Genomic DNA, 15,489 nt, shown 5'->3' with positions numbered 1-15,489 from the left:
TTCTGATTGATGAAGCAATGATAATGAAGAAATAGAAGAAAGGTAAGATAAAAGAAAAGTCAAGAAAAAGTAGATATCTAATAGACTGGATGGTTCTGAAGATCACTTCATGTGGGATAGTGAATAAATGATAACCATCTGTAAGCTATAGTAGACACACAATAGTTCCAGAATCCAATTAAATGATTTCAAGCCTAGGAAGGCAGACAAAACAATAAGAGCAAGAATCAGGACACAGGAAGTAGAAATGAGGATATTTTATTAGATATTGTAATTTTGATATCCCTAAGTATTCTTATTAAAATGCAGGTTCCTTTTAAATAAATACTGTTGTGATAGTTAATGACAGTTTATATACGAACATTTTTCATTTGTACAATAATTGCTCCTTTTAGAAATTAAATTATTTGTATAATTTTCTGCTCTCAATTTTAAGATCATAAAATTAGCAAAAAAAGAAAAAATGAGAGCAAATATGGGACACATAGCTTGCAGTTTGATACAATGCAGTATAATGATACATAAGGGAAAAAATAAAACAAATCGAAATAGTGAACTCCAATAAAGTGTAAGAAGGCTATATACAAGCAACAAAGCTCCTTTCTTAAGAGTACATTCAGAAGCATCAAATTTATATTACACATTACACTAATATGTTATATTATCATATATAAATATTAGTTAATGTAATGCATAATATTAGTGTCGACAGTCTGCATTGCCAAATCAAATTATATAAACGTAAGACAAAATCTACTTGCTAAATCAACAAGAAAACTTGTATCGTAAAATGAAACACAATGTATACATCAATTTTAAAGCAAAAATTAAAAATCCATTCTAAGAAATAAGATAAGCATTAAACCTACCATTCTGTGCAGTAAATGATGGAATTTTGTAAGGACTCCCACCATTCATATCAACATAAGGAACAGGACTAGATGGAGAATATCGGACTGAATCTGGTCTTCCGTCGGCATCTTGATGAATTGATTTAAATTGCAAATGCACTTCAGGATATTCTTTCTGAAAGCTCAATAATCCCGAGATAATTTTTTCTTTGTGCGCTAAAGAAGTGCTTGACAAGATCTCGTTCTTCAGAGTGCACGAAAGGAAACTGTAAATATCTAAACAAGAAATACAAAGGAAACAGAACAGATCATTTTCTTAGATTAAAAACAAAGAACAAAATAATAATAATAATAATAATAATAATATTAGCAACTTACCTTCCAATAAGTCACAAACAGAAGCATGAAATTTTGACATGATGAGACACAAATTCACTTTTCTTAAGCAAATAATAGTTTTATCTTCGCATTCAGTGTTATTCCTATTTAATTATTTTAACTTCTGGCTAAAGAAGTAAACAAACTCTTGACACAGTTCATAACACAACATCGCCACAAACATGCGCAAAGGTATCTGATTCCTCCAAGGTACACACACATAAAAATAATAATAATAATAATAATAATAATAATAATAATAAAATATTTCAGCCCATGTTTGTAAATAGCATGAAAGAGTATTCAATTTCCTCCAATTTTAGACAGTGTTTCATTTAATGTACAATGGAATAAATTACTTTGGATTCTAACAATATCATCATACGTTTCCATTTATCTGTGATTAAGTAATTCAGAAACTCGTTATAAAATACAGTGACTAGTTACCAGTAATTTTCTTTATCCCGAAGTAGTTCTTAAATTTATTTTGGTTCCCTATGCAACATTTTTTTTTTACATATGTGATTAAGCACCAATTTTTCAAAAAGTTTTATTTTGAATAAATTTAGTTATTAAAATCTGGCAACATACTTTTGAATTAGAAACCAGGCGGCAAACCTAAATTTAATATTATTTTATATATTGCTTCCCCTCACCTTAAATAGAGGGTTTTTTTTTTTTAAAGTGATCTAGAACGACATGGATAAAACTTGTTTTGTCGATGGTTAGTACATAGTATTTTTTTCACGTTTAAAGTTATTACGTTATATGATACTTTTATTTTCTTTTAAACATTACTTAAATATTTCAAACTGTATAAATTTACATTGACTTTTTAAATTTAAAATTGATATGAATGCATTATTTTTTTGTAATGCCATAAAAACTAACTTTTTTTTTTTTTTTGGTTCTTTCACATTATCAGCATGATTTAAAGAAAATATTATATACTTTTCTAATTTCTACAGTAAAATTTTAAATACGTGTTAGCTTCATCCATAATTTCTTCATTACAATAATTCGGGCTATAAATCTTAGCATTTCTTATAATAAACCACATGTCCTAAAGGTTTTCTTAATTCCTAATTTTATTTTATTTTTAAGATATTTTTTCGCCCATCCGATTTGATTCTACAGTTGACAGCTCTGCAAGTGATTTGACTTCGTTTACTTTTCAAAAAGACACTGAACCTGAAGCCAGAGTAAGTTTCATTTATATAAAATATGCTACCAATAAAAAATCATTAATGTATTCTTCATTTTAAATTATCACAAATTTGCCTTGCTTAATTTTTAGTCATCAAAACTGTCCAAAGAAATGTTATATTTTTTCTTCTTCAGAATCAGAAGGTACCCACTTTCCTAAACGGCACAAAAGAGAAAAATAACTAACATTATATTTTAATAAATGAAATCAAAGTAAAAATAGCACATTATAAGTCACAGAAAAATAAACATGATTAGGAATGAAAAAAACTAAGATAAAAATAATATTAAAGAACAATATTTACAAAATAACTTGAAGAGCATCATTGAATTCAAACTTGCATAAAATAGTTGGGTAGAAATTTTTTGGCAGAGTTTTTTTATCTCTTTTTACTTTATGTATAAGATCAGTGAACTTCTCTGATAAAGTCCTTCTAAGTCAGTGGTCATTAAAATTGATTTGGGGGTCCGTGCAAGGTTTAAAATAAAATAATGAAATTGTGATCCATTTTCATTATTATGGAAATTTAAATAAATAACAGTAAATAAAATAGTAGTGACTTTTACGTCCTGAGTAAAATATAAATATAGGTGGTTGCTTAAAATACAGTATTTTACTTAAGTACTGAGTATTATGTAATACCTTTTGTGAATGAACATTGACAAAACTTATTTCCACTGATTTGTCACTTGTAGTAACAGTGGCAAGGTAGAGGTGTATATATGTGTATAACTTGTTTTAATGTTATTACTTAGTTATTTTTCAATTTACTTCAATACATTTAAGCTTTTGATTGCAATCAACATGCTAACAACTATATAACAACAAAATAATAATGGAATGAGAACAAAAACTGAGATAATTCCTCAAAAACAAAAATTAAAAAAATTCACTGACACAAGCTTGTGATTTAATAGTTCTGTATGAAGCCAGTTACTTAAGTTAATAAGGAGCATGACCGGAAACAGGTTTATATAGGAAAGCAATAATGTCGCTACATGCATCTACAGTATAAACATAAATTATAAAAGAGTCATACATCTAATTAACAATTTAGTTCTGTGTGATGCTGATACGAAGTGTATAAACAAATTTTTCCAGTTTTAGACAAAAAGGAGTTTTGTAGTGTTGGAAGTTTGGGTATAGTTGCATTTTTTGTATTGTTACGCAGATAGTGTACTTTTGTTTTGTAAGCATATATGAATAAAATTGATCTCTTTTAAAAAAAAAGTATATATATTACATTTTTCGGTATTATTCCGTTTTAGGGACCGTAAAAAATTTCAGCGAAAATATATGCACAAAAGCGCCAAATCTAGCGAATGTGCGCGAAGTTCATAAATTTTAGATAGTTCTATATTTGTAAGTCGCCATTGAAATACTAGTTTAATTTTTAAATTTTTTTCTAATAACACTATGGATTTAACAATTTGAAAATTGGCCAATGACAAAAAAGTCTGCAATAGAATTTTTTCAAACAACAGGCATCATTCGTAACAGAAAATTATGTTCGAACAACGAGGAAGTGAAATTCTGCTTTAGCGGTAACTCAGCAGCAAAATGGCAGTGCAGGAAAGAAACTTGAAATGAGAAGAAAAGATTAAGAAGTCAAAATTGGTTTGAAGATCGAAAATCCCCTTCCTTTCAACCGTTAGGTTCATCTATTTTTGGTGTCAGAAGATGACATCTATTGAATTTTGTGAACTCCAGCTGAAGATGAACCACAATACAACTGTAGACTGGAACAGTTACATGCATGAGGTGGATGAGGCAAAATTATTGAAGTAGACGAAAGCCTCTTCAGTTGAAGAAAGAATAACGTTGGAAGGGTTCTTCCGCCACAATGTGTTTTCGATGAATTATGCATAGAATCGAATGAATGTTTCTTCTTAATCGCTGTTCCAGAACGATCGGCAAAAACTTTATTGAATGTCATAAAGAAAATATCACAGAAGGAAGCATTATTTATACTGACTTGCTGGAAATCGTACAAGTTGGATGACTGTAAAATTGTTCATCCGACTTCTTGAACAAATCATACATGTGTCTTAAATCATACATGTCGGATGAACTGCATTTGACTGCCGACTTTTAACATTTTACTGTCAATCACAACTACGATTTTGTGGACACTGAAAGTGGATGTCATAGACAAACAGTAGAGCGGCTGTGGGGCAGTGCTAAATGGCGTAATAAAAATCGCACTGCTCAACAGCATTTCAATTATTATTTGTGCGAGTATGTGTACAGATGCTTGCAGAAAAAAACTGAAATATTTTCTGCTATGTTGGAAGCCATAAAAAAATTGGTTGATCTTTACATTATGGTAACTTGGTGATTTTTGGGCGAAAATTTGGCGACTAACTCTCCTACAGCAACCCTCTATTTTTTTTTCCCGTCGCCATTTTGTCTTCACGAAGTAAAGACATGTTTCTTTTCTTTTTATCTACTGAACACTTCTTCCAACAATCTCCTAGCCGAATTACACTTATGCTAGAAATTTTATCTAACAAAACTGCTTAATCATGACAAATATTCACTGCAAAATTGGGAAAAAGTGCACAATACCATACTCCTTATGCGTTTTTCAAAATAACACATAGACATAAACCATGTACACGTCGATTTATTTTTACTTAAAAAAAATCCCAGAATTACACAAAAATGGCATTGCGCACACTCTTCACTATATCCATGTACACTGCTTTTTTCTCATAAATTAGAAAAATTTCACGAAAATACATGACAATTTTCTGAATCTTTAAACCCGGTAAAAAGAACATATATGAAATTACCTGATCGCGAAAAAGTATATACCCTTTCCAAATATGAACATTTCCACACATAAAATAAATAAAATATCCAAAAACTTTTACCTCTAAATCATCTATTATATTATAAACGTCATCAACGAATTCATACCGCAAGCATTACAAATACTTAGTGTCAAATATTTAAATTATTTCCATGCACGTTTACTTCAACTAAAACGTATACCAAATTTCTACAAACATAAAATTCACAAAATAACTATCATTTAATTAAAATATCACTAAACCATGTACACATCGACTTATTTTTACTTTAAAAAAAAATCCCAGAATTGCACAAAAATGGCATTGCGCACACTCTTCACCATATCCATGTACACTGCTTTTTTCTCATAAATTAGAAAAATTTCACGAAAATGCATGACAATTTTCTGTATCTTTAAACCCGTTAAAAAGAACATATATGAAATTACCTAATACCGAAAAAGTATATACCCCTTCCAAATATGAACATTTCCACGTATAAAATATCCAAAAACTTTTACCTCTAAATTATCTATTATATTATAAATGTCACCAACGAATTCATACCGCAAATATTACAAATACTTAGTGTCAAATATTTAAATTATTTCCATGCACGTTTACTTCAACTAAAACATATACCAAATTCCCACAAACATAAAATTCACAAAATAACTATCATTTAATTAAAATATAATTAAATTCAAAAACACTGCTTAAAATATAAATAACCACACACATTAAATTAATAAAAATTAGCTTACAATCCTAATTACTTTAAACTAGATCATTGCTAATAACAATTTTCCCAATAATACCAAATTACTTTACTTCCACCTTACATTTAGAACAATGCATAAAAATAATATCCTCAAATAATTAAAAATACTAACTTACCTAATCTTCTTCAGAATCTTGCTTACATGGTGGATACACTTTTATTATGGATTCAATAAAATTACTAAACGATTTTTTTCTACGAATTTTTCCTCCACACTTCCTCCGCTAAATAAAAAGCAAAATTCTCTTTATCACAATGCCTCGGAATGATGCATTAAAAATCTATTATTCACTTTAGACAGCGCCATACAATCCCAAAATTATTCAATCCTACTTCACACAACACATAATGAAGCTTAATACAAAATAATATACAGCCACAGATATTTTTCCAAATTCCCCCCCTTTTCCGATTAAAGAACCGTAATTCGTCCATTAATATCACATGACATATCCCATGATCTCTCATTTCCCTCACACAAAATAATGCATAATCGGAACTGAGTACTGCTCATTATTACTAAAGTCCCAGGTAATAACCTTTATCGCCTACAAAATGTCGCCAAACTACCAGTTACCATATTCTAAAGATCAGCTAAAAAATCATATCTCCTGTTTAATTTCAGTTATGTTTAGCCTTTTGTTTATAAATTATAACAAAGAAAATGTATTTATGTGAAATTAACCTTTCATCTGAATTAGAACAATAATCTTAGATAGTTATTGGTACTTACGTATTCATGCAACCAGGCCAAAATTCGCATAAATTGCCAAATTTGGCGACCCTACTTACGGCAACCCTACATGTTATACGTGTAAAAAGAGCATGTGGAGATTCACAAAATTTTCCTGCATTTTCGTGCAAATTTTTGTAATTTATTAGCAATTAAACCCTTCCGGTTTCGAATTTGAATAAGTTGCAGAATTATTTTTTCGGCGGAAGTCTTTTTGCTATTGCTTTTAGCACTGATTGAAAACCATATTTGCCATAACCATGTATATGTCGACTTATTTTTACTTAAAAAAACATCCCAGAATTGCACAAAAATGGCATTGCGCACACTCTTGACTTTATCCATGTACACTGCTATTTTCTCATAAATTACAAAAATTTGCACGAAAATGCAGGAAACTTTTGTGAATCTCCACATGCAAAATAGCAGTGTACATGGATAAAGTCAAGAGTGTGCGCAATGCCATTTTTGTGCAATTCTGGGATGTTTTTTTAAGTAAAAATAAGTCGATGTGTACATGGTTATGGCGAATACGGTTTTCAATCAGTGCTAAAAGCAATAGCGAAAAGATTTCCGCCGAAAAAATAATTCTGCAACTTATTCAAATTCGAAACCGGAAGGGTTTAATTGCTATTTTAAAACAAAATAATATAAAAAACTGTATTAAAAATTATCTGTAATTAATAAATGTACATTTTCTTTCTATTCATACTTTTTTACTCAAACTTGCAAATCGTGGCAACCTGGTTGCGATAATATGTAAGTACCTAGTTATTTACTACAGTACGAAGTCTTTAATGCAGACTCATCGAGACTTCGGGGATTGTGGATTAGGGGTTTTTCCGGATTATAGATCATTAATTTAAATCTGGTAAGATGGTATGCAGAAATTATAAAATTGAAAAATATGAAACCGTAATTTATGAAATAAAGAGCAATTATGATCTAAAGGGTATCAAAATTTACAAAAAAAAAAAAAGAAAGCTTAATATTTATTTGTTTACTTTATTAAACATTTCTTTCAATGTGAGTTGTTTAAGTTGTTTCGTTTTATGTGCTAATACTTTCTCTTTAATTCTATAAACAGACATAATTTCTTGTTCAGTTACAAAGTTCCGCTGTTCAAGTCCCGTAATTGCTGTGCCGAGAATGCCGACTAACTTGTCAATCGAAATTTTTTCATTTTTACAAACCTCTCTGTCACTTTCTTCATGCCTTTATCTATTTTTTGTAGCAATTCCACTTTTGTTTGATGGACAACAAAACATGCTTTGTAGGTCCTTTGGCAGCTCCAGAATCAGAAACTCTTTTTGACATAATCGAAAGTTCAAGCTTACTTTTTATAAAATTATTCTAACAGTCTGCAAAAAATAATAAGCCAGTTCCAATTAGAAGATTAAGGAACGATGCAATCTGTAACATTAACTGAAATAGATAATTAGATAATTTTAGCCTAGCTTATACCGTTTGTTATACATTAAACGTGCATGCGTAAACGTATAATGCGCATGCATAAATGCATTATGTGTTTACGCATGCGCAGAAAGTTTGTAGCTTTGATGTCCGGATTATAGATCATTTCAGATTAAAGACTTTGTACTGTCTTATGTTTCCTTTCTTGCGTTAGGGTTTCCATTATTATTTTTGGCTGCATTGGCATCAACGGTAGTTTGGCGATTTTTTTTACGGCCCTTAAAATGTAATTGTAGCCATTTTTCAATATAGTAAGCCCTTAACGTTGGCTAAGGAATTACTTAACTAACATTAAGGGATTAGTTATAGTACTAACAATATAGTAATCCCTTAACATTAGTTTTGGTATAGTTGCATTTTTTGTATTGTTACGCAGATAGTGTACTTTGTTATATATCACATATTTCAATATAGTAATCCCTTAACGTTGAAACGTTTCTGTGCAAGCAAATTTTGGAAAGAGGAAAATGTTCTCCATTTCAAAATCTTTCGAAATTGTAAAACAGAGATGAAGATTTGCTTGCTTATTGTCAGCACCTAACGCCTCTTCATGCAGCCCTGAACCTTTAAGACATTCTTCACTTGTATATTATATGAAACCCCACAACAAAATATCTCACAAATAGCATTTTCTTTAAATCTGCATGAAGTTTCCTTCAGTGGTAAGCAGGTATCAACACTTTTTTTGGTACTATTCCGTTTTGAGGAGCGTAAAAAAATTACAGCGAAAATGTATGCGCGAAAGCGCCAATCTAGCAAACCCAGCCAATTAACAGTGCGCCAAATCTAGCATACGCGCTGATTTTAAATTGTGTAAGTTTATGTAGTTCTATATTTCTTAAGACGCCATTGACTAGTTTAATTTTTAAATCCTTATTTGATATCCTATGGATTTAACAATTTGGAAATTGCCCATGACAAAAAGTGTGCAATAGGATTTTGGGTAAAGTGCAGAACCACCCACTGGTTGACGCGTTTTTAAGAATTGCACATACTCGATATCCATGTACACATCGACCTATTTTCACTTTAAAAAAAAATCCCAGAATTGCACAAAAATGGCACTGCGCGATCCCTTAACTTTATTTATGTACACATAGACCTAATTTCACTTAAAAAGTAAAAGAAAATCGACAAAAATACAATTGATTTTACTCTTGTAAAAAAACGGCAAACAAATAAGTGGGTGATTCTGCACTTTACCGAGAATTTTTTCAAAGAAAAGGCATCATTCATTATAGAAAATTTTGTTTGAACAACCAACAAGTGGAAATTATGCTTTAGCGATAACTCGCTAGCGAAATAGCGATGCAGGCATCCATTCAGTTATGTTTAGCAATTTTTATATAAATTATAATAATGATTTGAAATAGTTATTGACTCTTTCGCTTCCATTCAATCATGTTTAACCTTTTTTATATAAATTATAATAATAAAAAAGTATTATATGAAATTAACCTTTCATCTAAATTCAAACATCAATCTTAGAGAGTTATTTACTATTATACTTCCTTTCTTGTGTTAGGGTAGCCGTAATTATTTTTGTCAGCACTGGCATCAACAATTGTTTGGCTATTTTTTACGGCCCTCAAAACCGAATAGTACCCCTTTTTTTATTATTATTATTCTTTCCAATGGCTAGGCAAAAAGTTATAAAGAACTAAATCTTACAAAAGAAGTTACAAACAATAGAACTAAGAACAAAAAGACTGAAGTCATTGCCTAAGCAGTGCTCTTAACTCCCAGTATCTCGACTCATCCATAAGACCACAAAGAGCCCCATGTCGAAGCAGGTGGTCCCTGTCCATTTCATATCAACATATGAGCATCAGGATTTTACTGTGTTTTAAGCTGTATGGTATATGGTTCTTAATAGAGCTATTTGGTATTCCGTTATGAAGATAAGATGCACTTAATATGGCAACATTCCCAAAGACATTTGGAAAGCTTTGATTCAAAAATTATCCTGCCTTTTTTTCAGCAAGGTTTGGTTAGCTCTTTCTGCAACTCTGGTTAACAATGAAGTATGCAAAGAAACTATCATTTGTAACATCATGTTTAATAGCAAATTGAACTAATTCTCTGCCTAGTATTCCTTAACAATAATACATCTAATTTTCCATACAGAAGAATTTGACTTCAGGAAAGCATTCCATCATGTCTCCTTTTTCAGTAGTGAACTTCAATAAAACATGAAAAATCATCCTCAGTAGTCATGAAGTAATTCTCACCTGCTTGTGTGTTTGACATAATAATGTATCTATATGTATTATGACCATTGGCTCCAATTCCCTGAGCCTTCGCCCCTTTTTTATCAGGATAGCATTCTGTTTAACATAAACACAAATTTCACAGAATGATTCCGAGTCTGGAAGCCCCAGCTGTTTGAGTTGCAAGATTGGAAGAATAGCCAATTCTTTGATGCCACAATTCAGCATCACTGATATTTGCATATAACGAAACTTGGTACTTTTCCATTTTGCCGGCGCAAGCGATAAAGTCACCAAAAATGATACAACCGATACCAAACGAAATATCCTCGCTGGTAATCTTTTATGCCTCATTTTCAAAACAGTTCGCAGCCATTTCTTATCAGGTTGATTGTTTCTTTCAATACTGGTATACAATTACATAGAATTTTTACCCAGATAGTTCAATTTTACACCCTAAGGCCATTCGCGGTAATTAAGTCAATTAGAATGAAATCACACCACTCACCCGAAGGCGAAAATATAGAAACGGCAAAGTCAAGGGTTAAATTAGTCGATTCTAATGAGAATGCACTAGCGAAGTAAAGCACTGCCGTTTTACATAATTTCGAAGTAAGCTATTTGTACGAATTGAAATAATTCTTGCATTTAAACTTGTATTCCAAATTAAGATATAACTTGAAATTAATGTAGATAATTACTGAGAGAATTAGATTTTTGTAGCGGAGTTTACGTGAGACGAGATCACTTGGGGTCACGTGATAAGAAACTGCGAATCAGGGTGTTGTACCATGAATGCGTAGCAAATTCTTAATGTCTTTTTACAAAATTTTAAGCCATATTAAAATGTTCACACCTTCAAAATAAAAATTTCTTAGAACTAACAACATTTGTTAACATTTTTTATGTGTATGTGTGTTGTGGCCAACAAAGTCTGCTTGGCGAGATTTGCACCGGCGAAACAGAAAAGTATCTGAAACTTTAATCAAGCATAAACGTACTGGCCACGTTTATCACGATGGCCAAAATGTATGTTATTACTTTTGTTAACAATAAGCATCATCTGATTCTTAAAAATTATCTTAGCTTACCTTAAAAAAAAAAAAAATAATAACCTTTATCTTCAGTATTTGACAATGATATTAATTCACCATTCTGATCTGGCACGAGAAATACATTTTTAAAAATTATTTGAACACCGTTAGATGTTTTGCCATAAATATGGTCCTCACCTTTCACATATTTAAAGTAGGTAAATATGGTGCACATTGCAGACTTCTTGACTCGGGAGTAAATAAAGACAATTATTCTCTTCATGAACACATGTGAGAAGTAGCTCTGGAATCAATAAAACTTCTATGTGTTAAGATTATTTGCAGTAAATACATGCATAGTCATATTTTACATGTCTAGGTTTCCACATTTAGAACACAGAATCTTCTTGTTACATTGTTATGCTGAATGCACTTTCTTTTTACAGTGAATGCAGATACGTTCCTTTCACTGTAAATGGCTTCCCCTTCTGTAAGTCCAGGGTTAAGTTTACTCTTGATTGTTATGCAAATTAATTTGGTTTACATATTTTAACTTTAAGTTTTGTATTAATCACTTTCAGTATATGGGTACTTATGAGTACCCATATACTGAATCATCAGAGTTTCTATTATTTCTTGAGGGAAAATTTGCTTTGATATACGAGTGCCTTGCTTTACTTTTAGAATGAATTATGTTCGCAAGCCAAGATACCATCATATATTCAACTGTGTGCATGTATGTATATATATTTTTTAACAAACATGTAAATACGTAAAAAAGCAAATTTAAAGTTAAAATTAAAAAATGTGCAAACATATAAAAAATGTGTATATATATATATATATTCAGTGTAATAAATGCATGTGGTAAATTTGAAATTGTTTGAAATTATCTTTAAGACATTTCTCAAATTGCATTTGTAAATTTATTTGGTAAAAAATATATTTTAATTTATATATATTTATTGCAATAGAATGTTGATAAAAAGAAGAGAACATCTGATAAGAAAAACTGTGATGTGCCAAGGGAGCAAAGGAACAAGGACAAAAAAGATTTTAAGTATTTGGATGGTAAAATCCATAATTTCATGTTTCTGTAATCTGACTAATACGTATTATGCTATTGTGATTATGTCCTCACAATAGCTTTTATTGCTTGAATTATTTAAATACTGCGACTTCAAAAATGTAATGCTTCTTTCGGCATCTAATTACCTTCACTTTTTTTTTTTTTTTTTGGTTACATTGGCTGTAGGCCAATCGACATATTTTGGCTGTAGGCCAATCGACATTGGCTGTAGGCCAATCGACATATTTTGCATTGTCGTCTAAATTAGTAACTTCTTAAAAAGTATGAGTATTTTTATAGTATTTAAATGAATGAAAAATTTAAAAACAGAACTTGAATAAATGTACAACAAGATTAAATTTATTTGGCCAAGATAGAATGAGAATATTTAAGTTAATGTTGTGCTGTGCCTTAAAATAAATTAGTCCATGCCACCTACAAAGAATTTGTTTCTTAAATTTTTATATTATTCTATGCTTGAAGATCTGTATTCCTGAAAAAGGACTGAAGAGTTTTCTTGCTTAGGTAATACCAGGTTTAGTAGTTTCTTGATATTCTGAGTGTCTGTTCAGTGTAAGAGTTAAGGCTCAGATTCCTTCTACTTTCCTTGAGATAATAATGGTAGCTTTATGTGTGTATTAAAGTTCAAAATGTAGTCTGAATATTTTGCTATGTAGATGTGAAATCATTGATGATGAATTTTAATCTCTTTTAAAATATAATTATGTAACATTTCTGTCAGTTAATCCGATGACTTTGCTGTTTACATATATGAGAAAATGGTACTTTTTGGTTAACATCACCACTTGGTATCAAGCATAATTGTTGCCAGAAAATCTAATAAGGTAAAAATAACTATAATAAAATATGTATCTTCATGGAAAGAACTATTTTATAAAAATTCAAAGTGAAAGCAAAGACAGAAATTTAAAAATAAGAAGGAAAAAAAAAAAAAGCTGAATAGCTAAAGACTAAAAGATATACATGAGCTTTTGAATCTACATCTGCTCTGTACACATTTCTTCTTCTAACGTGATCTTTCATTCCAATGCTTTGATACTATACTACCAATCAACCTAAGTAGATGCTGGGGATACTATAAAGTGTATGCATCTGTTGTAGAATGTAGTTCTACCATTTTGAAAAGTTGTATTATAAAAATTACGCTGTGAAATATCAATACTGTCGAGCAAAAGAGAAAACTATGTGAAATGATAGATTACACTGCATCTATCATTTTATTTAAATATTTGTTTATATTCAACATTCAAAGACCAATAAGGAAGACGTCTCCTTTTTTCGCATTATTGGCGAAACTACAAACTACAGCAACTCCTGACTTTCTTCCACTCTAGCTGCGAAAAACAATCATTCATTCATTCACTGGCCAGGAGGAGGAGAAAGCAATTCGATACGTATGTATTAACACAACTGCCTTGGCGCAATTTGGTGACTTTTTACAGTTGGAAAGGTAAAAATTACTTATTAAGTGCAAATGAGTGCTTTTTTGTGCCTTTTTTTTATAAGAAAGATTCCCAAACTATGGATATTTATAGTCGATCAGTAAACATTATCAACATATGAAAAGAAAACATACTTTAGCGATTTAAAATACGAATTTTAATTATAAAATAAGGATTGCATGATATATTAAAAACCTTTTACATTCTTCTTCAAATCTTTCCACTTTTCTTTTTGCGTGTGCGCTGTTCTTTTGAAGTTCTGAGCAAACTGCTTTCAGATAAAAAAATCGCAGAATTGCGGACACTCAACTTCATGCAAACCTCGACAACAACAGCTCTCTAGGAATTGCACTTAATTGTTCTCTTCAGAAAATGTTTAGCAAAACTCTGTATTCCTCCAGAAATTTTACCACAGTTTCTTCCACTGCTTGAAAAATTCCACAAGCTCATATTTTAAAAAAAAAAGTTCAGTAAAAAATATTACGATTCGTTATAAACAAATAAAACGATTGGAACTTGGAATACAACTTAAAAAAAGCACATGCAAAATTGTCAGTGTTGCCTGACTGAAGAACTGTTTAGAGCATGTTTGGCAGAAGAGTGATTATATGCATGGTTGGCAGAGTTTAGCACATTCTGAAAATTTGGCGACTTAAACTGCATTTTAAATCAAACAAGGAAATAACATAAGAATGGAAATACATGTTATCTAATCTACACTGTACAAAAAAGGAAATATCGACTTACCTTATTTAATAGTTTGTTACTTCGATATGTGTGACCAATAGAATTCCTTAACAACATCCAAAAATTATTTTAAATTATCTAAATTAGAGTTTGTATACTGCCATCGCCACATAAATTCACAAAAGTAAAAATGAGAAATATCCTTCAGACTGTCAGTAGCATTTCTTTAAAAAATCACTTTTTATTACATCCCAAATACCTTCTATAGTTTTGATATGAGCTCCGGTTTCCAAATCCTTAAATCTCGCTGCATAATTTACCGATAGGTGAACGAAGCCATTTAAATCTTCATTTACACACCAGTCAATCAATGTTTTCTTTTGCAATTATTCCAAAATGTACAGAAACTTCAGATTAATTGTACCACTGGTGGGCATTTTATGGTGTAAAGCACAAAATAAGCAATGTACTTCCTAATCAATATCTAATACATATATAGCCCTTACAAATAATTTCCCATCTGTCAAAATCACCACAATCATGCAATATAACAAATCACATCATAACAGGGTTTCCATAACATTCTATTGCTCAGGTTACTATAAATGAAACAACAACTTGGCAATAATCCAAGGGTTACCCTAAAATTTAGACTAACTGAATGTTTTTATCAAATTATGGGAGCATTTTCCAATACATATGACTACTGAATTAAATTTTAACTTTTACTGGTGAGTTAACTGGCACTTCTAGGACAACCATAAATTGCATGAAATTTGAACTGAAAGAAAGGATGAATTTTCGACTC

The 15,489-nt window shown here is 30.6% G+C and overlaps 2 protein-coding genes across 2 annotated transcripts in view; one reads left to right on the top strand and one right to left on the bottom strand.

Annotated features, from left to right (window-relative positions):
- LOC146997921 (uncharacterized) overlaps positions 1 to 1,574 on the bottom strand; it is a 36,791-nt gene extending 35,217 nt beyond the window's left edge. The window contains exons 1-2 of the mRNA XM_085812308.1: positions 1,230 to 1,574; positions 870 to 1,127 (exon numbers count right to left, since the gene is read on the bottom strand). Of these exons, the coding sequence (XP_085668434.1) occupies positions 870 to 1,127; positions 1,230 to 1,269 (298 nt within the window). The 5' untranslated portion in view covers positions 1,270 to 1,574. The remainder of the gene's footprint in view (positions 1 to 869; positions 1,128 to 1,229) is intronic.
- Positions 1,575 to 1,798: 224 nt separating this feature from the next.
- The window catches only part of LOC118204840 (uncharacterized), a 42,631-nt gene continuing 28,940 nt past the window's right edge, over positions 1,799 to 15,489 (top strand). Inside the window, exons 1-3 of the mRNA XM_035377132.2 lie at positions 1,799 to 1,953; positions 2,334 to 2,431; positions 12,437 to 12,533. Of these exons, the coding sequence (XP_035233023.2) occupies positions 1,929 to 1,953; positions 2,334 to 2,431; positions 12,437 to 12,533 (220 nt within the window). The 5' untranslated portion in view covers positions 1,799 to 1,928. The remainder of the gene's footprint in view (positions 1,954 to 2,333; positions 2,432 to 12,436; positions 12,534 to 15,489) is intronic.

This window comes from Stegodyphus dumicola, chromosome 3, assembly GCF_044657685.1.
Source record: "Stegodyphus dumicola isolate Sdum_Otavi_A_Nest chromosome 3, ASM4465768v1".
NCBI classification, from domain to species: domain Eukaryota; kingdom Metazoa; phylum Arthropoda; class Arachnida; order Araneae; family Eresidae; genus Stegodyphus; species Stegodyphus dumicola.
Note: the sequence above shows the minus strand (reverse complement) of the source record. Positions and strands in the feature narration are given on the sequence as shown.